At 32.7% G+C, this 27,212-nt stretch overlaps 1 protein-coding gene across 1 annotated transcript in view; it reads left to right on the top strand.

Annotated features, from left to right (window-relative positions):
- The window catches only part of LOC139516107 (dual serine/threonine and tyrosine protein kinase-like), a 162,217-nt gene that overhangs the window by 71,385 nt on the left and 63,620 nt on the right, over positions 1-27,212 (top strand). The window contains exons 6-11 of the mRNA XM_071305960.1: positions 2,230-2,321; positions 2,995-3,069; positions 6,227-6,310; positions 14,980-15,039; positions 20,239-20,298; positions 26,564-26,623. Coding sequence (XP_071162061.1) covers positions 2,230-2,321; positions 2,995-3,069; positions 6,227-6,310; positions 14,980-15,039; positions 20,239-20,298; positions 26,564-26,623 — 431 coding nt within the window. The remainder of the gene's footprint in view (positions 1-2,229; positions 2,322-2,994; positions 3,070-6,226; positions 6,311-14,979; positions 15,040-20,238; positions 20,299-26,563; positions 26,624-27,212) is intronic.

Raw genomic sequence — 27,212 nt, 5'->3', positions numbered from 1 at the left:
TTGATGTTATTTATTTGATTTAAATATTGGGGAAAATCCCCTTTAAAAAGGCCTCATATCATGCTCGCGGAGAAATATACAACACAATGAAATGTACTTATTTACCTGTTGAAGAACTCACACTCGATGGTGAACGAAATCGTTTGAGTATGGACTTAAATATCAACCATAAGCATGAAACATAATGATTTACAGGTTGCAAACAAAAAATATTAACAGATGTAATATGTTTTTCCAATAATTGCAAAAGAAACAAGGTTGAGTCGATCCACGCATCGTTGTATACATTGGTAACAAGAACAGGTTGAAGAGGTCGTATGAATAATTAAATATTATTTCGACATTTTCTATTTAAATATTCACGAGGAAAAGTGATATCGGGTCAGTGACTGTATATGACATAGAAATATATACAGTCAACGCATTTTGACTGCTCAAATAGAACGAGTGCAGTATAAAAGTCTAGTAAGTACTGCACGGTCATTTTTTAGGCGGGAATATTGGCGGGGTAATCTATAGTATTATGTAAGTCCGATACTTGGATTATTTGTATCGAGGTGCTCACAGTAACTTCAAAGTAACGACACGTTCTGCATAGTATATTATTTTTATTTATTTATAATGATTTAGTTTAGAATAGCTAGATGTGTATTTGCTGGGATATATTTGTAATGTTTTATTATCATAATTAAATGTTGTATCACACAGAAATAAGTTACTGCGGGCAAACCAAGCCTACATTTTGACTTGCCTCTAACTTTACCATGTAGATAGGTTAGAAATGTTTTAAATTCGGACGAATTTATGAGGGAGAATTTAATGGCAATTATCTATTTGTTGTCAAATGTTGAGTTATTTGATCTTTAGCTAGACATTGCAAATCATTGCTTGCAATTTTAACATTGCTGATTTTTTTTAAACGTACGAGTTAATAAACAAATATAAAAATAAGAAAATATGGTTAAGTTGATAATTAAAGTTGTGTTTCGTCTTAAAAAGCCACATCATTGACGCTCGAATTCAAAAAGTTAAACCCAAAAAAGTACGAAGCTGAAGAGCATTAAGGACCAAAATTCCTAACTGTTTTGTCAAATACAGCTAAGGTTATCTATTCCTGAGGTAAAAAGGTCTTAGTTTTTCAAAATTCAAAAGTTTTGTAAACAGTTAATTTATTAATATGACCATATCAATGATAATTCATGTCAGCACAGAAGTGCTGACTACTGGGCTGGTGATACCATCGGGGAATTAAAACAACACCAGCAGTGCCATCGAACCAGTTGTTGCAAATAAACTCATCATAGGTTCCAGGATTATATTTTGTATTTACGCCCGACGCACCGTCTACAAAAGACTCATTCGGAAAGTTGTCTTATTTGCAATCAGACCAAACCTTCTTATTTCTATAAAGTCAGTCAACTCTTTTGCCCTTGGAGACGATTTTACTGATTATTTTTTTTTGTATTTCGGGTATTTACTATATTAGATAGGGAGAAAATGTAAAAAGTAAAAAGACCGGAAAGACATGATAAACAAAACAGATGTCAAGTCCTGAATTATATTCTGGCTACAATGTTGTAGAGTGTCCATAGCTGAAATAACATTAACAGTACAAAGCCGATGCACATACATCCAATAAGAGCTCGTAGTTAAATTATCAATGACATTTAACATTTATTTCTTCCAATTTGTTACAAACGTGATCATAATATTTAATTGAAAATAAAATTGTATTCTTGTACATTTTACGACGTCAAAATTATAGTTCGTAGTTTATTTGTTTATCAAAGAGCATAACAGTTTAAGAATACAATTTTGGTTCGAATGCTCTCAAAGCATTTTATAGTTTCAGCTTTCATGTTTTTTCTCCTTCGTTTTGAAAAATGGTTAATCAAGAAACTGTTGTACGCATGAAAACCATATCATACAATTTTTTATTGAATTAGCGGTGGCACATTATCTATTAAACAAAATGTCCGTGAGACATTGAAACAAAACAGACACAACACACGCATGTATACAAGCACATGCGTCCAACTTTTAGGTACTACACAAAGGTGCTAAGGATATCTTGATACTTTCGTAACCATCATCGCAAAAACGAGAGTTTTATGTGGTAGGTATTACGCATAACTTTGTGTAAAATGTTATCGTTTTTAATGCTGTGCAAATCATTATGTTAAATGTTATTATGTTAATTATAATATAATATATTATTACTTTTTCCAGTCTTGCGTCCTGAGAAGAATAAAAGCAGTTCAGATTCTGATGAGTACTTTTCTTTTGATGATGAAGACGACTTTTCCAGAAATGTAGATAAAGTGAGTCAGTTGATAATGAAAGCCGTATTTGTATTATTCATAAACTTATTTCAAACATGACAAATTTATTCGTTTAGTCTATGTTCACTTCTTTCTGTAAATATTTCTTTTGATTTGGCTGAGCCATTTCAATTGATATTTTATAGTGTGTCTTTCTATGTGATGTTACACTTTTGTTTTAGAGTAGAGTAATAGTTGGCATCTAATAAAACGGTTAGACCCGCTGCATTCGGTTGCACCTGTCCTACGTAAGGAACCTGATCAGTTTAAAAAGGCTAAAGTTAACTCATTAGATGTATACAAATAGAAATACATCTTACAAAAACACAATGCGGACGTTGCAGGGTACTTGTACATCCCAATAACAAGAAGACACATATATCTGAGATTACTGGCAGTTACTGACAGCTATTTCAAGCCAATAACAACTTATACCAAAAATCGTGTATATAAGACTTAACCCAGCCTGCATAAGGTTCCATTTGCTTGAGTTATAGTCAAAATTGTGCATACAAAACTTCTTCTTGATACCCTCAAAAACAAACTACTCCCTAGAAATATAATTGCATACGAAACAAAATGTACGACCTCGTCAATGAAATAGATAATTTGTAGAATAGATTGATAGTTTTAGGTTTCTACTTAATGTTTACATGCTTTATGGACATTTCAGGAGATGAGTGATGTCATGCCTCGTTCTATAGTGTCAGGAGTGAATAACGCACAGGTTCCTTCGACATCAAATCATGTAAGTTTTGTTCTTTGTCAACTAAAACCGACATAAATCATTCAAAGTCAATGTCTTAATTTTTTTTTATATAGAATATAAAATAGAAGATGTAGTATGATTGCAAATGAGACAACTCTCCACAAGAGACTAGAATGACACAGATATTAACAACTATAGGTCACCGTACGACCTTCAACAATGAGCAAAGCATACAGCATAGTCAGTTATAAAAGGCCCCGAAATGACAATGTAAAACAATTCAAACGAGAAAACTAACAAACTCATTTATGTACAAAAAATGAACGGAAAACAAATATCTAACGCATAAACAAACGACAACCACTGAATCACAGGCTCCTAACATGGGACAGGCACATACATACATAATGTGGCGGGGTTAAACATGCTAGCGGGATTCCAACTCTCCCCCTAACCTGGGACAGTGGTATAACAGTACAACATATGAAATTCGAACGAACTAACTATAAAAATAACCATATATGTTTGTATGATGTATGATAGATATAGGGACCAATCTGAGATTTATTTTGTTTGATTCATTTACTATTTTATGAAATACAAAATGAATACTTATTCAGTGTTGGTCAATAAATATGTTAAGTTTTATTACATTGTGATTAAGAAGAACTAAAAAAGATAATTTGGGCGTTTTGTTGAGTCACAAACTCGTCATTCTAATAATAGGGAGATATAGAATATAGTTTCACTTCATAATGTTTTGAAGGACTTTAGTTTTGTCATTTTTTTAAGGAGCATCCGGCCAGCTATTGGTAATAATACAGCATAAAAGAAACGAATTTTATTTTTCATGTAAGACCATTGAAATATGTCAAACACCTTTTAAAAATCAAAAAGGAGAAAAAATTCTGGTATTTTGTCCTTCTTAGCATTTCCATGAGATCATCGATGAGTTATTTGCATTCTCTTGTATCTATTTTTTAATGAAACCTTGTAGTATGGAACGTCATTTCTGTCTCAAAAGAAGAAACTACTATGACTTGACGCAAGTGTTAGTTACATCATGTCAAAACACTATTACATGATATGAATACTTCATTACATGATGTGATATTCTTATTACGTGATTTGGATACTTTTTTTTCTTACCTCCTATACATTTCTAAGAATATGATTGGTTAAAAGCGTCCGCGTAGAGACCGTGTATATTTCATATTAGGTTAGAAGGGATGCGGGGCTTATTTCATACTCGGTTAGTAGTGGTGTTACATCCCTTTATAAAACAAAACGGTACTGAGAATTGTTTTTAAAGGTTTCAACAGACGAAGAAATTGATGATTAAGTATGAAATAAATTCATAAAACACATTTAAACCTAACAAGTTGTTACTGTTGGCATCTGTTTTTGTAGGGTCAATGGAAGTAGTTTCTTAATGCTAACAGTATGGAAAACTTGCTCATTTTGATAGGTCACAAGTCTAAATTTCACACGTTAAGATAGTCGGTAAGATAATTTCGTTACATATGTCGCTAGTGACGTAATACGATGTATATGGGAATTTGAGCTTCGCTCTCACTCCGAATGGAATCTACCTACCCCATATATACTGTAGTAGGTCACTAGCACACCATGTAACTAATATTACCTGCTATTAAAGTTCATAACATGATGTGAAAACTTCACTTTTACGTGAAGTGGTTACTTCGTAATTTGATGTGAATTCTTCATTACGTGATGCGGTCACTTAAAACAACTCGGCCAAATTTAACCAAACTCGGCTACAATCATTATTTGGGTAAACTTGTTTAAACATGTGTTCAATGACCCGCCCTACCAACAAAGATAGCAGCCATGGCTAAAACAAGAAGATAAGGATAAAATGCAGTTTGGATTACATCCCTGAAACCAAAGCATCTAGAGAAAAATCTGACAAGGGGTTCAATCCTGATCTGGCTGAATTTTTTTTAGACAAATCAGACAACCTGTTGTTGGGTTGCTGACCCTCAATTAGTAGTTTTAAGAAAATTTTGCAGTTTTGGATTATTTCGTTTAATATTTTATAGATGGAGATAAATTGTAAACAGCAATAGTGTACAATAAAGTAAGATCTACAAATAAGACAACATGGCCAAAATAACCAATAACCCCTTAAGGAGTTCTTGTCTTTTATAGTCATTTCTTTTGTAATCTTTTACAAAAATATTCTCCTCTGAAACTACAGAGACAAATTTAATCAAACTTGTCCTTAATCATTATTTATGGTATCTAGTTTAAAAAATGTGTCCGATGACCAATCTCACCAACCAAAATTGCCGACAAGGCTAAAAATTGAACATGGGAATAAAATACAGATTTTGTCTTATATCACTGAAACTAAAGCATTTAGAGCAAATCTGACAATGGGGAAGTGGATATAAACGGGGATAAACCATTCATCAGATCAAAATCTATTTCCCTGAAATTCTCAGACAAATCCGACAACCCGTATGGTTGAAACCCATCTTTGGCTATTCTATGGATATTTGCAGTTTTTGGTTATTATCTTGAATATTATGATAGATAGTAAGCGACGAACTGAAAACAGTCATTGTGTTCAGCAAAGAAAGATCTTCAAATAGGTCAAATGACTAAAAATGTCATTTGACCCCTTAAGGAGTTATTGCTCTTTATAGTCAATCTTTATCATTTTTTGCAAATTGTTGCTATCTTTTATACTCTTCTCTAAACTAATGAGAATTAAAACGACTTGGCCACAATTATCAAACAGGTAATTATTTTTAAAAACGATGTGTCCGATTATCCATTTACAGACTAATATGGCCGACATGGCTAAAAATCGTTTAGAGGGTGAAATGCTAGTTTTGTCTATTATCTATTATTTTATTAACCGTAATAAATAGAGATAAAATCTGAAAAGCAACAATATTCAGAATAATGTCTTTTACCAATTGTCCACCTACATCAAAACTGTTAAACAAACTCTTACAAACGTTATTGTCCATAATTGACCAACTTTATCATTTTTTTTCTTCATTTCTTATAAAATTGAGAAGTAAAATGGAGAATATGTCAAACAGACAAAATCCGACCAAAGAACAGAAAACAACCGAAGGCCACCAATGGGTCTTGTGTTGCCTATTATCATGAAAACTATGATATTTAGAGAGTTACATTTCGTTTTTGTTTTGCTTTTCAGACATTTCAGGAGATGAGTGATGTCATGCCTCGTTCTATAGTGTCAGGAGTGAATAACGCACAGGTTCCTTCGACATCAAATCATGTAAGTTTTGTTCTTTGTCAACAAAAAACGATATAAATCATTCAAAGTCAATGTCTAAAGTTTTTTTATATAGAATATAAAAAAGAAGATGTGGTATGATTGCCAATGAGACAACTCTCAACAAGAGACTAGAATGACACAGATATTAACAACTATAGGTCACCGTACGACCTTCATCAATGAGCAAAGCATATCGCATAGTCAGTTATAAAAGGCACCGAAATGACAATGTAAAACAATTCAAACGAGAAAATTAACGACCTCATTTATGTACAAAAAATAAACGAAAAACAAATATGTAACACATAAACAAACGACAACCACTGAATCACAGGAAACTAACATGGGAAAGGCACATACATACCTAATGTGGCGGGGTTAAACATGCTAGTGGGATTCCAACTCTCCCCTAACCTGGGACAGTGGTATAACAGTACAACATATGAAATTGGAACGAACTATGAAAATAACCATATATTTTTGTATGATGTATGATAGATATAGGGACCAATCTGAGATTTATTTTGTTTGATTCATTTACTATTTTATGAAATACAAAATGAATACTTATGTTGGTCAATAAATATATTAAGTTTTATTACATTGTGATTTAGAAGAATTAAAAAAGATAATTTGGGCGTTTTGTTGAGTCACAAACTCGTCATTCCAATAAGATGGAGATACAGAATACAGTTTCACTTCATAATGTTTGAAGGACTTTCGTTTTGTCATTCTTTTAAGGAACATCCGACCAGCTATTAGTAATAATACAACATAAAAGAAACGAATTTTATTTTCCATGTAAGACCATTGAAATATGTCAAACACCTTTTAAAAATCAAAAAGGAGAAAAAAATCTGGTATTTTGTCCTTCTTAGCATTTCCATGAGATCATCGATGAGTTATTTGCACTCTCTTGTATCTAGATTTACTGAAACCTTGTAGTATGGAACGTCATTTCTGTCTCAAAAGAAGAAACTAGTATGACATGATGCAAGTGTTAGTTATATCATGTCAAAAGACTATTACATGATATGAATACTTCATTACATGATGTGATATTCTTATTAAGTGATGTGGATACTTCTTTATCTTACCTCTTATACATTTCTAAGAATATGATTGGTTAAATGCATCCGCGTGGAGACCGTGTATATTTCATATTAGGATAATAGGGAGGCGGGGCTTATTTCATACACAGTTAGTAATGGTGTTACGTCCCTTTATATTCCATATTAGGTTAGAAGGGAGGTGGGGCTTATTTCATACTCGGTTAGTAGTGGTGTTACATTCCTTTATAAAAACAAAACGGTACTGAGAATTTTTTTAAGGTTTCAACAGACGAAGAAACTGATGATTAAGAATGAAATAAATTCATAAAACACATTTAAACCTAACAAGTTGTTATTGTTGGCATCTGTTTTTGTAGAATCAATGCAAGTAGTTTCTTAATGCCAACAGTATGGAAAACTTGCTCATTTTGATAGGTCACAAGTCTAAATTTCACACGTTAAGATAGTCGGTAAGATAAATTCGTTACATAGTGTGCTAGTGACGTAATACGGTATATATGGGGATTCGAGCTTCGCTCTTACACCAAATGAAATTAACTGACCCCATATATACCGTATAAGGTCACTAGAACACCATGTAACTAATATTACCTGCTATTAAAGTTCATTACATGATGTGAAAACTTCAACTTTGCGTGATGTGGTTACTTCGTGACTTGATGTGAATTCTTCATTACGTGATGCGGTCACTTAAAACATTTCGGCCAAATTTAACCAAACTCGGCTACAATCATTATTTGGGTAAACTTGTTTAAACATGTGTTCAATGACCCGCCCTACCAACAAAGATAGCAGCCATGGCTAAAACAAGAAGATAAGGATAAAATGCAGTTTGGATTATATCCCTGAAACCAAAGCATTTAGAGAAAAATCTGACAAGGGGTTCAATCCTCATCTGCATTGATTTTTTTAGACAAATCAGACAACCTGTTGTTGGGTTGCTGACCCTCAATTGGTAGTTTTAAGAAAATTTTGCAGTTTTGGATTATTTCGTTTAAGGTAGCAATCCACAGTTAGAAAATAAAATTAAAAATGAGCCACAAAATGTTTTATCATCTCCTATTCCTGGATTTCTAATACATTAACCTAACTGTTTGTGTTGTACATGTGCATATGTATATAATCAGTATCTTCCATAGATTTGATTTTCAAAAGTTAAAAGGGTGAAAATTATTTCCTTTTGTGTGTATCCATGGCAACATTCTGAATTTATTTACCATAAAATATTGCAAAAAGGGGGTGAACATGTCACATTTCCCCCTAAAATTTGGATCAAACTAGAATTTCAATGCCTTTGAGTGAGACCTTTTTAGAAACTGTTTTCATAAATCTTCCTAATGATCAAATAAAAAATGGGTGTCTTTCGCCTCATTTTTTCGTAAAATTCAATCACAAAGTTCGTGCGATAAAAAGTTGGAAAAAACATTCAGAAAACAGCCTATATTACATATATTACATAACCTTGATGTTCATATAAACCCAATACAAAGGCTATTTTAATACTCAGCTATCCAAAAATGAATTTAATTGCACTCATATTTGAAAAATCCACAGGGGCCAAAATGCGAAACTACACATCTAACTGTGGAGTGCTACCTAATATTTTATAGATGGAGATAAATTGTAAACAGCAAAAGTGTACAATAAAGTAAGATCTACAAATAAGACAACATGACCAAAATAACCAATAAAACCTTAAGGAGTTCTTGTCTTTTATAGTAAATTTTTTTGTAATCTTTTACAAAAATATTCTCCTCTGAAACTACAGAGACAAATTTAACCAAACTTGTCCTTAATCATTATTTATGGTATCTAGTTTAAAAAATGTGTCCGATGACCAATCTTACCAACCAAAATTGCCGATAAGGCTAAAAATTGAACATGGGAGTAAAATACAGATTTTGTCTTATATCACTGAAACTAAAGCATTTAGAGCAAATCTGACAATGGGGAAGTGGATATAAACGGGGATAAACCATTCATCAGATCAAAATCTATTTGCCCTGAAATTCTCAGACAAATCCGACAACCCGTATGGTTGAAACCCATCTTTGGCTATTCTATGGATATTTGCAGTTTTTGGTTATTATCTTGAATATTATGATAGATAGTAAGCGATGAACTGAAAACAGTCATTGTGTTCAGCAAAGAAAGATCTTCAATAGGTCAACATGACTAAAAATGTCATTTGACCACTTAAGGAGTTATTGCTCTTTATAGTCAATCTTTATCATTTTTTGCAAATTGTTGCTATCTTTTATACTCTCCTTTAAAACTAATGAGATTTAAAACGACTTGGCCACAATTATCAAACAGGTAATTATTTTTAAAAACGATGTGTCCGATTATCTCGATTACAAACTTACATGGCCGACATGGCTAAATAGTTATCAAAGGTAACAGGATTATAATTTAGTACGCCCGACGCGCGTTTCGTCTACATAAGACTCATCAGTGACGCTCATATCAAAATATTTATAAAGCCAAACAATTACAAAGTTGAAAAGCATTGAGGATCCAAAATTCCAAAAAGTTGTGCCAAATACGGCTAAGGATATCTATGCCTGGAATAAGAAAATCCTTAGTTTTTCGAAAAATTTAAACTTTTATTAACAGGAAATTTATAAAAAATATGACCACATTATTGATATTCATGTCAACACCGAAGTGTTGACTACTGGGCTGGTGATACCCTCGGGGACGAAACGTCCACAAGCAGTGGCATCGACCCAGTGGTGTAAATCGTTTAGAGGGTTAAATGCAAGTTTTGTCTATTATCTATTATTTTATTAACCGTAATAAATAGAGATAAAATCTGAAAAGCAAAAATATTCAGAATAATGTCTTTTACCAATTGTCCACATACATCAAAACTGTTAAACAAACTCTTACAGAAGTTATTGTCCATAATTGCCCAACTTTATCATTTTTTTTCCCTTCATTTCTTATATACTGAGTGCCAATGAAAACGCAACACTTGGTTTTTCAAAAATAAAATTTATATTAGAAACGATAATATTTCAAAATTAATTGTTCTTGAAAATTAACAATTTTAACAATAGATCGATATCAAACAAAAATGTTTCATTGTCATCTTTCGGGCGGAATAGGTAAACGAAACATCTAATGTCGAATCATAAACTCACAGATGTCACTAAGGAAAGACTGTGGTGCTCTTTACCAATTTCTGCGCAAATGTTGCTTTAATGAAATTGCTCATAAGGTTCTACTGTGACCACCATTGAACTCTCGTGACCTTTGGACAGCCATCAGAGTCGATATCGGATATGTTAAAGACCAAATGTATCGGTCTTGCTGAGCTTTTCTTGCTTTTTGTACCCCGGGATGTGGCTTATCATTAAACGATCCATTTTGGTAGAATTTGTGGATGATTTGGGTTATTGTAGAGGCTACAACTTCAGTCTTCTCGTAATTGTATGTTGTGAAAGGCTTCATTGGATCATGCGCAAAACTGCATGTCGCTGGTTGTCAGAAAGTCCTGGCATTTACTCAGATTTTTATTGCAGTTTCTTAAAAATAAGGGCGGGAAAATTCTTGACATTAGCCAAGCTTTAAATGACAAAATCGTGAAACTGGTGAGTATGTTGAAAAGCGTTGAACTCGGTTTATGTCCGCTCAAAATAACCCTTACTTCGCATTTGTTCCAAAAATCACTCAACCGTAAAGTTGTCGACAATTGTCTAAAAAGTCATTTTCAACCAACTATACAAAAGAGGGACGAAAGATACCAAAGGGACAGTCAAACTCATAAATCAAAAACAAACTGACAACGCCTTGGCTAAAAATGAAAAAGACAAACAGAAAAACAATGGTACACATGACACAACATAGAAAACTAAAGAATAAACAACACGAACCCCACCAAAAACTAGGGGTGATCTCAGGTGCTCCGGAAGGGTAAGCAGATCCTGCTCCACATGCGGCACCCGTCGTGTTGCTTATGTGATTACAAATCCGGTAAATAGTCTAATTCGGTAGGTCAAATTCATGAAAGGGAAGGGGATTGTAGTTACAAAGTTCTAATATAAATAAAATAAAAATTATAAGATTTTTTTGAAAAACAAAAGTGTTGCGTTTTCATTGGCACTCAGTATATAATTGAGAAGTAAAATGAAGAACAGAAAACAACCGAAGGCCTTCAATGGGTCTTGTGTTGCCTATTATCATGAAAACTATGATATTTAGAGAGTTACATTTCGTTTTTGTTTTGCTTCACATGATTTGCTTTATTATAGATACATAAACACTTTAATCACAAAAATGATCAGCGAGGCAAGATCTACAAAAAATGCCGATCTATGTAGTAGACTGTCACTCTTCATAGGAGTAATTGTCCTTAAATGAGGATTTTTTTTAACTCTCTTTTGACAAACAAAAGAGAGATTTTGAACATGAAGCCACTTCTAATCTACAGTGTTGGAGAGTGTCATTAGTTTGATATGCACATAGACCAGTGTGAACGACACAGGCTTTTTAGAGCCTCTAGTTTATAAATGTCACGATACAATAAACTTCGGAAACAAATTAGTAAGATAATAAGTTTGCAATCAACATCACTGAATGAAATATTATTTTTCATAATACGTTTGAGATTTGTAATAAATATAAAAAAAGAACGTGCATACAATACTTAGTTTAGTATATTTGCTTGCACTGGTTGAATATTTTCGATAACGTTAAAATTTCATATCAATCGGTTCATATGAATGAAAAGAAAAGACGGTTTTGATTAAAAATAAAGAATATAATTTTTAACATACCTTGCTATCATGTTACTTAAAAGTCTTAATGTAAACGTAACGCAAGTACAAATTTATAAACCTTGCATCTTAAATGAGTTTTACAATCACCGAGACGATACGACTGCTGGTAAATGTTTCGTTTCCGAGTCCATTATAGTGTGTGATAACATTGTGATAGGGAATTCAACGTTTGCTGTACCACTGTTCACTCCAACGTAATTGATGACAATACCACTGCATCAATCTGTATGATTTTATTTGCAGTGTTTTAAAAAATGATTTTACTCTGTTGTCGCGTATTATTTGTGAAACATTCAATGTTTTAAAAAGGCGAATATTTTGTATAAAGTCAATAATTATGTTGACTCTTGAAGCCCAAACTTTCTACAGCCTTAATACGCAAATAAAAGATAAAAAAACTATACCAATACAAAACGACATGTTTATGGAATTATAACAAATACTTTGGTTTACAAATTTGTATTCGTTATTGCAAAACAATGAACTTAAAATATCTGACATTTTCTCCCTACCTAGTTTACCCCTATTATTTTTCATGATGTGGACTGGTCATTATTATTTATTCGTAGGCAATTTGATTGGATTAACTTGTTATTAGTTTACCTTCAGACTTGTTTATGCTTTTCATACATTACTATTGATAATAAGAACGTGCATGCATGTGTACGGTTACTTAAATGATCTTCAAACTGGACACTGGACGAGTCAATTTTATGTTTTATCAATGAAAGTTAAGGTATGAAAGGTAAGAATTGCCACTTCTCCTATTTTCACAAAATCTTCCGAATACAAAATTTTTTAAAAGCCTATTGTGGAAATAAAAGAGAAAGTTTACAAATAAGACGTTTTGTTCCATTAAAAAAGTCATTTTCTTAAGAGAAATGCCGAAATACATTTTACGCACGGCTACGGCAGGTCAAATTATTATTTATCATAACAAAAAAAAAACATTTTTCAGTCTCATTGGAATATGTTAATTACAATTAATCCCAAACTTAAGTAGTAAGTAAATAAAGTTAAAAATATGTCCGATCTGCCTATTTTTGGATATCAAAAGTCAAAACGATCGTTTTAGGGTCAATTTCGTCTACCTCTCAAAATCTTGTTAGGCACTATAGTAAGAATTTCTTCATGTCATGTTTAAACTATTTTGCGTTCATTTCTTTTAAATAAAACCTACACATTTCGATCACCACTGATGAGTTTTAAAAAGAAAGAACGAGTGTCTTGCGTAATATCATATGCAACATATATATTTATAGATTTAGAAATTATTGGAATCTAAGATTTCAACTCCGTCAGGCATAATTGACTTTTGAGGGATTTGGCTATGTTTTTTTGGAATTTTTGGTCGTTAAGCTCTTCAACAGTTTCGATTCTTAAACATCCTTGGCTTTCATGTATTTGGCATTTAGCATTCCTAATGAAGGTAATCCATATAAGCTCATATGACGTAAGCCATTTATAACGTTTTTCAATATTTTTTACAGCACTTGGTTGATACCTCTGCTGGTGAACTATCAATTCCCGAGGGTATCATCAGTTTAATAGCCAGTTCTTCGGTACTGACATACTTGATAACAAACCTTTCTAAAATTGTCCGTTATAAATTTTCTAAATATTTAGAAACTTATGTTGCAAATCCTTCCGACAAATTTTATTAACAGTTTCAATTTTGTTCATCCTTGGCTTTTAAATATTTGGCATTGAGTGTTCATGGTGAAGGTTAATTCAGAAAAGTGCTGCGGATTCCTGCAATTGTTAATCTGTTTTTCCCTGTATTAAGATATGAAATTTAAAAAATGGGTCATGCTAATCAAGGAGAAAACTCCCTACCAGAGACCAATGCCATAAGGTTAAAACTTAAGCCCCTTTAAAGATGGAAAATTACCAAATTTGCTTGTTTTGCGCACTCTTTCATACATCCCACAATGCCTTACCGTCAAGTCAGTTATAAAAGAGGGATAAAATAAACAAGAAGGACAGTCAAACTTATAGATTGAAAACAAACTGACAACGCCGTGGCTAAAAATAGAATGACAAACAGAGAAATAATAGTATAGAAGACACAACATAGAAAACTAAAGACTGGTATGCTTTTAACAAATTTCCTAAAATCAAAGAACAATTCTAAAACATGTGACCGAAACGATTCATTGACTGCAAAGCTAATGTCAATGAACACTCTTTCTTTACTAAACATGTATCATATTAACACTCTTTTTATATAAACAGTATGTGGAAAATCTTTAAAAAATGACATTTGTTGATTTTAAACAAGATTTTGGGTACACCAGTGCAATGCTTTTTATTGTAGATGAATATTAAGTCAGACAGACTAGACTAGAATATGTAGTTTTGTCATTATGTGGTCAGTTTGTTTTGAACAGTGATTATATATGTCTCAAACAAACCCTTTATATTTACTATAATGGCTTACTTATGGCCTTTTTTAGCTGATTTAGGCTGATGTTTACCTAAGAATTATCTATGAATTATCTGGCTGTTTTTGTAGATTAGCTTTTTATTGTTATCAGTTTGTGGACTTTACCTTGGAATTAATTTCGTTACTGTCCTACACGCCAATGGCGTACACGGACAGTACGTAATTAAGTAACATTGAAAATTAAAGTACAATTTCAAAACATGTGGCTAAAGCAAATTGTTGGCTGCAAAGTGTTAGTGATCACTCCTTTTTTTATTGACGTTAAACACAACGTTATGATAATAACTTCTAGAAAAAACATCAAAAGATGGCATTCCTGCATTTTGATTGTGATAACGTCACACAGTTTTATGCCTTTGATTGTAGATGGATAGAAAGTCTGACAAACAAAAAGCCAGCGGAACCACCAGTGCAGTTGCAGAATCGGTAATTATTTTATTCAAATTATCTTGGGCTAATATAAAGAAATTAAACTGACAGTAATTTTAATGTTATCAATCAATTAAGAAGACAAATTAAGTTAAAACACACAAACTAAAGGACTCACATGAACTGAAAAAGGATCGAAACTAGGTTCGACTGTAGGGTAAGCATGCACTCATAACCGGCCATACCAATCGACACTCTGTCAAAATGTGACGATCATCAAAATTACAGATAAGATGACCGTTGTGGTACCTAAAGATCTGCAAAAACATGTTGCTAATGAGTAGGGACACAATCATATCTTTGACCAATTATTGATGACAACCGTAAGATCCGTTATACCTCTGTAAGGGCAGCCTTTTTATACCCTTGCTTAACAAGTCCATATATTGTCAACATGTGGCGAGAGTAACGTTTCAATTGAGGAGTATAAACGTCATACAATGGGGCTTAGGTAGACTTAAAAATATTTCCGTTCGTTTTGCAGCCAATACTTACATCTCATATAACCCAGTGAACTTGAAATTAAGGATACTACTAATACTAGAAGGACTGCTTCATACCTTGATCTTTTCCTTAATATTGACGCAGACGGACGACTTCACACGAAAATCTATGATAAACGGGACGATTTCAACTTCCAAATTATCAATTTCCCATTTCTCAGTAGTAACATACCCTCTGCCCCTTCGTATGGTGTTTACATATCACAATTGATACGTTATTCTCGTGCTTGTTCACACTATACGAACCTCATATACAGGAGTGTGCTCCTTACGCAGAAACTGCTCCAACAAAGTTATGAGGAGGACAGATTAAAATTGACACTCTGTAAATTTATGAACACCACCACCAATTGGTGGATCCATACGATGTGTCTTTGACCAAACTAGCTAAGGACATTTTTACTACATGGTAGATTGTGGTTTGCCATTGCGTCGTCTAATCTTTTAATTACCAAACGTAATGCACTTCTAGCGTATTAAATATTTTTTTTAAAACTTGTTGCCTTTTGTTAGCTATTATTTGTGTGTTTATTTGTCAATTGTGTTCTCCTATTTATTTATATTGTAGTCCTGTAATGTTGTGTTGTCATTTTAATGTTATATTTCACATGGCCAAAAAAGAGAGAGGTATGGCATGCCACAAAACCAGGTTCAACCCACCATTTTTTCATTTAAAAATGTCCTGTACCAAGTCAGGAATATGGCCATTGTTATATTACAGTTCGTTTCTGTGTGTGTTACATTTTAACGTTGTGTTTCCGTTGTGTCGTTTATTTACTATAAGACGTGTCACGGTACTTATCTATCCCTAATTCATGTATTTGGTTTTGATGTTAAATTTGTTTTTCTCATAGGATTTTGTCTAATGCTTAGTCCGTTTCTGTGTGTGTGTGTGTTACATTTAGTTTGGATAAAGAGAATACCGCCATGGAAATAGAGTAATTTCGAATGTTTCTTCTCGTCATCTAATTTTTACTCATTTTAAATAAATCAGTGTCACAAGTTATAGTACCATGAAAAATGAAATATATTTAAAACAAAAATGTGTAACAGACTTTCATTAAAGGGAATACAATTTGACAAAAAAAAGATCTATAAATTGAAACGCATCAATTCAGAAATGATAGCGGAATAACAAAATTGGGTCCATAACAAATGAATGAGACAAAATTGATTAATATTTGTAATTTAGCCGTGCAATGTATCAGAAAATAAAATCACAATAAACTGAACTCCGACGAAAATTCATAATGGGAAAAATCCAAAATCAAATAGCAAAATCAAAATCAAAAAACTGAAACACCGTTATTGCTTGCTGTTCGGAGTGTGCCATTGCTCCGTGTTAAATAAAGACCGCACTTTGACCTATCATGGTTTACTTTTACATATTGTGACTTGGATGGAGAGTTGTCTCATTGGGACTGATACCACATGTTCTTTCATCTATATACACCAAACGAATTGATAAAAACTGTCATATTCCTGACTTAGACAGGCATTTCCTTCAGTCGATAATGCGAATATACATATTAATTAAAACATCGTGCCCGCAATTACTTCGTGTTTTCGATACGTTAAAACCTTAATTTACCACTTAATCAACAAATTTGCTGTTATGAAAAAAGTTGTCAGAAAATATAGACCAATTACTCTTTCAATTTGTTCTTTGTGACATAGATTTTGTTTGAAGTTATCATATTATATGATTTCAATAATAGGTTTCGTACCCATTATAAATGACACGGGAAGAAGGATAGTACAACTTACATAAACATGTTTTAAAAGATTTTTTTTTTTTATCAGAGGTGATACGGCTTTTACTTACTTTAAAAATATTTCATCATTTGTGATATTTATCTCTTCTTCTTTACAATTGACGAATCTGTGAAGTGAATTCAGTGAAAATAAAATGATAAATCAATAATAATATGACGTTAAGATGTTTTATACATCTTGAGAAAGATTACTAATTAATAGTTAACGGTATTGAAGTTTTTGTGCTGCTTTTGTCTTGAGGGACACTGTAAACTGTTAAGAGCAATTTAATTTAGATCGTCGTTTACTTGTATAAAGTTACATTGCAGCAATTCGACCGTTTCTTAAACACACAATGATATACAAAAAAATAGAATTCAAAACCGAGATTACCCCCGGTTGTAGGTTGGATTCATGTTTCTCAGTCTTCAGTTTTGAGTGTTGTATTTTGCAGACTTTAGTTTGTCATTTTCTTCTTTTTCGTTTTTTTGTCATGGTGTGGTCAGTTTGCTTTCGAATGAAGTGTTTACATGCTCTTACCAACGCGTTTATAATAACTATTATGGCTTCACTGATAATGAAGATTTGTGCTGATTACGGCTGATGTTAACTGATGAATTCCCTCGGATAACTCTCAATTTTGATACTGCAATCAGCTATTTTACTATACAGATAAAGCTATACGTATAAACGTTAGCTTTATTCGTCAATGACATCAACTAACCTATTTGCCCCGTCTACTTACCGGAACTACTGTATTTAATCAATAGACAACTTTCGAGTTCGATACGTTTCCGTCTAAAACTCTGGTTTTAGTGAACGTCATTTGTGCGTTTAGGGGCGTCGTCACTTCAATTTCAATGTTGAGCGAGTGGTTGGAAAACTATATTTCTATATTGTACGAATTATTCCGCAAATTGAATTCTCAAAATTGACAATTAGCACTGCTGTCATAAGGGAATTGTCATTAAGTACCTACAGAACAACCATTATTTCTAGTTTACCCTGCACAATGACGATCACTAAGACGCTTGTTGAACATTAATAGTACAGGAATACAGGCGACCCCCTCTTTCTGGTAAATGACGTCATAAAGGCTCGTATAATTGACGAGTTTTTTTCCGGAGACGGATGAACTCGAAAGTGGTCTATAATGTCACGTCACAACCATGACAACGTGTAGCAACAATTGTTAAACTTTAATATATTTAGTCTTGTTATGTCTTCAAATTGTTAATTTATATACCATGTTTATTAAATGTTATTAGTTAAGTTCATTTTCCCTTTCTAATTCCTTAAAATGTCAATGTCTTACCGCCTGGAATACGCTTAAAGGGGAATACCTCAAAATGGTACCCCAAGAGGGAATTTCAAACACTTTTTTTAAACAATATTTGTTACTTTTTTTTAATCGATTTCAGTATAAAAACAATATACGTATAGTGTCTTGAAATATGAAATGCATTTGTATTGGGCATGAAACGGGGGGAAATGCGTTGTAGAAGCCTCATTAAAAAAAATCATATTTCTAGACGCGTTACGTTTATTGTTTAAATATTAGATTATTTTGATTTAATTGTTACTAGATTGTTGACGTTTTCTTGAAAATATAGCACAATTCCAAATCATGTGGACAAAACGATTTGATGACTGCAAATTGTCAATGATAACTCCTTCTTTATTATCCGTTAAACAGATTTAAACTTTTAAGCTCATCTGGATCAAAGGACAAAGTGAGCTTTCTCATCACTTGGCTTCTGTCGTCTGCCGTTGTCGTCGTTCGTCATCGTCGTCCGTTTACTATCTAAAAATTCTTGTCCTCTGAACCTATGACGACATTTTATCAAACTTTGCCACAATCATCATTTGAACATCATGCTGATCAGTTTTAGTTTATAACCAGTTTCGAACAGCGTTATACTACTGTTGCCTTTATTTATCTACCCTTAAAGATGTGAACAATGACACTACCTGCTTTCCAAGTTGGCCTACATGACTAAAAATGAAACATAAGGATTAAATGCAATTTTTGTCTATTATTATGAAAGCCGTTATTAATCGGAAAAATATAACACATGCAAAAATATTCAGAAAGTTGAGTTGTACAGATTCTCCATAGACGACAAAACTGTCAGACTATTATCATAGAAGTTAAATGACAATTTAACCATTTTTTTTCAATTTTTCCTGTAATCTAGAACGCTAGAATAGAAGGATAGAAAGAAAGTTTAAAAAGCAAAAATGCTCAGCAAGACATATATTACAGATAAATTCAATGGTCGAAATCGTCAGTCGACTCCTTGTTAGAGTTATGCCCTTGATGACCATTTTTTTTGTTCGTAGTTGCCTTTTACCTTAAAAACTGTAAAAGATAGATTTTAACTTGAATAAGCATACAATTATCAGCAAGACAAGATCGACAATAAAACAGAATTCGTCCGACGACTCGGTATTGGAGTAATTGCTCTTTCAAAACGATTTTCACCATTGTTTTGCGTTTTGCCGTAAATAATAAAAATTATGATAGATTGATCGAAACTTCAAACTACAAAATTGATCAGCAAGTCAAGATCTACCAACAAGTCAAATTTTGCCAAAATAGAAAGTAGACTGTCACTCTTAATAGGAGTGATTGCACTCAAATTGTAATTTTTTTTACCGTGTTTTGTGTTTTGAGCAAAAACTAAAAAAGATATAGAGAAACAAAACTGACTAAACGATCAGCAATACGAGATCAACAAAACAGAGAATTTGTTTATGAATTCTCTTATTGTCTACAATGTTCGAAGGTGTCTTTTGTTGAATATGCATATAAACCAAGTTGAGCGACACGGACTCTTTAGAGCCTCTAGTTATGATAACAACATCTAGTAAAACTCAAGAAAATGTACATTCCCAGAATATGATTATGGTTTTAGTGGTGTGCATTTTATTGTAGATGGATAGAGAGTCCGACAAACCAGAAGCCAGCGGAACCACCAGTAGAGTTTTAGGATCGGTAACTTTGCTTTATATCATTTTGGGCTAATAGTATTACACATAGTGTGCTAGTGAACTAATATGGTACATACGCGGTCCATAAATTCCATATTGAGTGAGAGCTTATGGAATTTACTGACCCCATATATGTTTTAGGTCTATAGCACACAATGTAACAAATTTATCTTACCGACTATCTTAACCTTTTGTATTAAGACCAGTGGCCTATCAAGGTGATCAAGTCTTCAATACCGTTAGTATAATTTAAAAGAACATACTTCCATTGGTCTGTACAAAAACAATAATAACTTGTTAGCTTTAAATATGATTTCTGAATTTATTTCAACCGATCATCATTAGTTTCTTCTAGTCTAGATGTGACTATAGGTAAGCGTTCCTGTAATGCACGCATAACCCGCCCTACCAATCCGCGCTTTTCTCTCAAAATACAACAATCAACAAAATGTTGTTCTCAAAATAGCTACAATAATTTTTTCAGATACACATATGGTCCGGAACACATAAAGTGTGTTAACATGCATGCGCATAACGGTTTAATATAGGAGTAAAAACGTCAAACAACAGGACAGGGGAATGCTTAGATATTTCAGTTTTGCTTATGAGCATATACTTCTATTTTGTTATTGAAACTAACCATTAATACTAAAAGACGATACATATTTGTGTGTGTGTCTTATCAAATTATCAGACTTAATTAATTATTATTACTTATAAAAGTAGAATACTATTAGTTACACAGTCTTTAATTGTCCTAATACGAGAATTAATCGGCTCAATAAAATTCATATCGGGTGAGGCGAAGCCATACCCGATTTGAATTTTATTGACTTGATAAATTCCGAATTAGGAAAAATGAACACTGTGTAACGAATTTATCCTAATTTTGTTATATTACACATCATTATTTTCAAATTTAATATTACTAGGATAATAGCAACCAAATATATCTTAGATATTTAATCTCAAACTGTGAAAAAATAAAAATATTAGGACTATAAAGCAACTCAATTTTTTTTTATTAGGTCAATGGTATAAGGGAGATAATTCCAATTTACGTAATCAAAAAAATGTACTGAAATTTATTAGGACAATACCATCCAATCAAATTGCGAGAAACTACTCTAAATCAGAATAAACAGTGTTATTTGCATTCTTTGCTTCATTATTCAGTTTTGATAAAAAGAGTACCGGTATGGGAAAGGGAAATAATTTTCGAATGTTCTACCCGTCATTTGATATTTACCTATTGTAAAGAAATCATTGTCCCAAGTTATGTGTGCGCATGTGCGAGGAAATTGACGTCTAAATTGCAGCCACAGGCACTTGTTTCTATCCATTGGAAGACCCACTATCAACGTATATTTACCAACTACTTTTTTCACCTCTCCGCTTAAACCCCTTATTTTTCTGTCAATTCAGTCTCAAATTTTTTGTTCCATACACCATTCGATTCGTGAAAAGTTTATCTTTCAGATGATATGCATTGTATTTACCCTTAGAGTACCCCTTACCCCTAGTCCACAAGATTTGTCAATAAATTTTCATGTTATCATTTTAGTCCTCCTACAAAATACAACAACAACCGGTTTAAAGCAGAAAAATTCTAAACCGCTTGTGATTGGTCGGTTCATAGTGTCATTCACTCTCTAGATTTTACATTAATCATTTGAAACTCTTTAGACTTATCCTTCACTGTTTTATGCAAATTATCTAAAACGGAAGTAGTTGTATTTTGTAGGAGGACTAAAAACGATCACACGAAAATTCATTGACAAATCTAGTGGACTGGGGGTAAGGGGTACTCTAAGGGTAAATACAATGCATATCAACTGAAAGATAAACTTTTCACGAATCAAATTGTGTATGGAACAAAAAAATTGAGACTGAATTGACAGGGAAATAAGGGTTTTAAGCGGAGAGGTGAAAAACGTAGTTGGGTACCTTCTCGTAAACATACGTTGATAGTGGGTCTTCCAATGGATAGAAACAAGTGCCTGTGAAACCACTTCCGGTTTACTTTTTTGTTTGTTTTTGTTTTGATCGGCAAACAGAGTCTCTGTGATTAAATAGGTAAAAATATCCTATCTATCAATTTTTACACCTTATATAATATGGCTACCTAGTGTGTTTATCCTGTGTCCTTGAGTCGCCCAAGGAACGAAGATCTAATTTGTCATCAACTACTAACTGTCGTATTAAATGTGTTATGAATGTGTATGAGAGTCACCATCTTTCTCTTCACTGATTATATTTTTGTGACACTTAGACTCTGTCAAAATGTTTAAACATAGCTTAGTCGTGATTTGCTCAACATTTTTTTTATTTTTCTGAGCACAGTCAATGAGTTTAATATACAAAATAATATACTAGATTCCAACAATATGAGGGTATCACTATCAGCCTTCAATGTGACACAACAATTGAGGTATCTACCCAGATTTATTACTGGCACTTACATGTGTCCAATTTTAAAAGTAAATGTGTTTTGGCAAATCAGATCGCCACATTCATCTTTTGATTAGAATTCTTTTAAGCAACCAAGTTGAAACCAACCCTGGCCCATCAAACTTGATGACTCCAGTTATCCATGCTCTATTTGCTCGCATGAGTGTACCTGGGACAGTGATGCTATTGTTTGTGATAATTGCGATAAATGGTGTCATATTGGATGTGTAAATACAAGTCCATCTATGTATGAAAAGTTTGGAAATTCATCAGCACTTTGGATATGCCCGATATGTGATACTCCTAATCACTCTAGAACCATTTTCAATCATACCTCTCATCAGGTAATTCGATTTTGAACCCTAACTCATATTCAGTACTTTTAGATAGTTCAGCTTTTTCCTTAAGCTTCAATATAAATGATAGTCATGAAAATTTTGGAGACCCAGTTGCTACATCATCACCAAAACCACCAGTGACTAAGCAATTAAAAAATAAGAATATTAATAGACAAAACTCATTAAGAGTTCTTCAGATAAATTTTAGAAGTTGTAAAAATAAAGTTCCTCAAATTGAAAATTTATTAACGTCATCTAAACCAGATATTATTATTGGTAATGAAACTTGGCTAAACAAAGATGTATTATCTTCTGAAATTTTTCCAAACACACTATTTGAAGATGTATTCCGAAACGACCGGGTCGGAAAAGAAGGTGGAGGTGTATTAATCGCCATTTAAAAAGGTATTATTTGCCAAAAAGTATATAAAAGCAAAAATGTAGAACTTATTGCTGCCCAAATTAATATAACTGATACCAAATCCTTAGTTATTATTTCTGCATATAGACCACCAAATAAAAATGATATAGACTATCTCAAACAAATGATCATTGAAATTAATGAACTTAAGTTAAAATTTAAAAATTCCACCTTCTGGCTTGGTGGTGACTTTAATCTTCCAGACATAAAATGGCCAGAGCAAAATATATCTGGCTCAATGTATACTAAGGAGTTGAATGAAGCATTTATAGATATGCTGAACAACTTAGGCATTGAACAAATGGTTGATTTTCCAACTAGGAAAGATAATATCCTTGACCTTTTCTGCACAAACCAACCTGCATTGGTAACAAAAAATTAAATCTATACCAGGTATATCTGACCATGATATTGTATTAGTGGATGCAATCTGCAAGCCCCAAAGATCTAAACAATCACAACATAAAATTTATTTATGGAAAAAGGTTGATATTAAAAAGATAAAAGACATAACATCTCATTTTATATCTGAACTTATATCTCAGGCTAATGAAAATTCAAATATTGACCAAATATGGAATAAATTCAAAGAAGGTAGTAATAAAATAATAGATGATAATGTACCAAGCAAAATAACTAAATCTAAGTACACCAACCCCTGGGCAAATAGGGATATAGACCATTTATGTAAAAAAACAACGTAAAGCTTACAACAAAGCTAAAAAAACTGGTAAACAAGAACATAAAGATAAATATAAAAAGTTAAAAGCTACTGCTCAAAGAGAAATAAGAAGAGCACAGAGCACGTACATGCAAGAAATAATTAGCCCCCAGTTAGAAGAAAAACCTAAATCTTTCTGGCAATGTATAAAAAGCAAAAAAACAGAAACATCTGGAGTGTCACCATTAAGAGGAAAGGATGGTTTATTATATAGTGAACCGAATACACAAGCTAACATCCTAAATGAACAATTTAAAAAGGCTTTTACTACCGAAGATACATCCTCTATGCCAAATAAAGGTACAAGTCCCCACCCCACTATGCCAGACATATTTATTATTAATAATGGCTTATTAAAGTTACTTAAACACTTAAATCCACACAAAGCTACTGGCCCTGATAATCTGCCAGCATATTTTTTACATAATTTTGCAGAAGAATTGTCTGCATGTTTGACATTCTTTTTCCAAAAATCTATTGATACTGGTAAAATCCCAAATGATTGGAAGCAGGCTAATGTTGTGCCAATATTTAAAAAAAGGTGACAAGCATAACGCTATTAATTATAGACCAGTTTCATTAACTGCAATATGTTGCAAAATTCTAGAACACATTTTAACAAGCAACATAAGGAAACATCTTACAATTAATAACATATTAAATGATAGTCAACATGGGTTTAGAAGTAAAAGATCTTGTGAGACCCAACTTATCATCAGCATACAAGATCTTGCAAAATCATTGGGATATGGTAACCAAATAGATGTCATACTTTTAGATTTTTCCAAAGCTTTCGATAAAGTCCCCCATCAAAGATTAGCCCAGAAATTAGAATTTTATGGTATTAGAAATCAAAATTTAAAATGGATAAATGACTTTTTAGCTGACAGGCAACAGCAAGTACTATTAAATGGTGTTAAATCTTCAAAATTAGCTGTTGACTCTGGTGTGCCTCACGTAACAATTTTAGGCCCAACATTATTTTTACTCTTTAATAATGACCTACCCGAACATGTAACTTGCAATGCAAGACTTTTTGCAGATGACTGTTTATTGTATAGAAATGTAAATAATAGTTCTGATGCACAATTACTTCAAAAAGATTTATCTAGTTTAGTAAAATGGGAAGAGGACTGGCAAATGAATTTTAATCCTGAGAAGTGTTATGTAATTCATATTTCTAAAAAAAATTACACCTTCCGCTTTTGATTATATATTACACAATCATGTTTTAGAAGCAGTAACAGACAGTAAATATTTAGGCGTAACTATAAGCCATGATCTTGATTGGGGAACACATATAAACAATATTACATGTAAGGCAAATAAAACCTTAGGTTTTCTACGTAGGAACTTGAAAAACTGCACAAACCTTACGTACACATCACTTGTCCGTCCAGTCGTCGAATACTCTTCCCCTGTCTGGGATCCGTACAAAAAACAACACATTACTCAGGTTGAGCAGGTACGGCGTAAGGCAGCCAGGTTTGTCTTCAATGATAATAAAGACAGATCACCTGGAGCAGTTTCAAATTTAATTAAGTCACTGGAATGGGAAAATTCAGAATTAAGAAGGAAAAAAGCTAGATTAACTATGCTGTATAAAATAAATTGGGGGTTAGTTGAAGTTCCTAAGGACAATTTAACAATATCTGATAGACGCACTAGGGGGAAACATAAATTTAGGCAAATACCAACAAATAAAGATTTCTATAAATTTTCATTCTATCCCCGCACTATTTCCGACTGGAACACACTACCTGAAGCAATATGTCTGACACCCTGGAATTCTTCAAAAGTGGCATATCCACTCTAACCTTTGAAGGATCCGACAACAACTGATTAAACTACAAAGCCACTGTACATAATGTATATATGTTATTGTTAACTATTTTTCTTTGTCATATTATTTTTAAATTAAGTCCATATGTACATAGCACACAAGTTCCGGGAAGTTTTACACTCCTACCTAGGAGTCTACTCCCGTATTCGGAAGGAGAAGAAGAAGAATAAAAAAAAATAACGGACATCTTTAAGAAATTATAAAAGACGCACCTTACGGGAATACCTTAAATAACTTAATTCATCGCTATACCTTAACAATAATAACCTGCAACATATAGACCAGTGAGAAAAAGTGTCAACAAGTAGGTTTTTGAATTGTTTGTTTTTTTATTTACATTTTGTTTTAATATATCCTAATGCTGTTTTGTGGAGATTAACTACGTTCAAAGGGCTTGTAAAGACTATTCGTTTCTGCATTAATGGTGTGTGCTTTATCTAAAGTAAAGATTCTAATTGTATATAACATAGAGTTTTTTTATTCTTTATATTTTAGATGGAAAGAAAGTCAGATAAACGGAAAGCAAGCCGAATGTCAAGTGGAGTTACTGCATCGGTAAATATGTTGTTTATTAAATCAGTGATAGCTTTTCACTAGTATTCTATAGCTCATCCTGTCTGGAGGAAAATTGCAAACCGATTACAAACAATTAACTTTACAATGTTACTGTCAAACATTGAACAGAGCGAAGGATATGCAAATACTTGCATATTTGATTACTTTTTTTTTCAAAATGTCGTTCAAAGTTAAACCAATACAATATCTTGTAGATATTTAAATAGATATAGGAAGATGCGGTGTGAGTGCCAATGAGACAGCTCTCCGTTCAAGAAATGGTTATTTTGAATCTGATTTCTTCGAATGGATAGAACAGAAAACAACTTTTTTACTTGTAATGCGCAAAGTGTTACCTCTTATATATATATATATATATATATATATATAAGTACGTCTGAGTCAGTGCAGGCGATTTGGTGTCACGATATCACAGTAGCATGGGTTCAAATCCCGGCGAGGGAAGAACCAAAAATTTGCGAAAGCAAATTTACAGATCTAACATTGTTGGGTTGATGTTTAGACGAGTTGTATATATATATATATATATATATATATAGTTGTATATATATATATATATATATATATA

Source organism: Mytilus edulis, chromosome 3, assembly GCF_963676685.1.
Source record: "Mytilus edulis chromosome 3, xbMytEdul2.2, whole genome shotgun sequence".
NCBI classification, from domain to species: domain Eukaryota; kingdom Metazoa; phylum Mollusca; class Bivalvia; order Mytilida; family Mytilidae; genus Mytilus; species Mytilus edulis.
The sequence above is the reverse complement of the archived record's forward strand: the minus strand, read 5'-3'. Positions and strand labels throughout refer to the sequence as shown.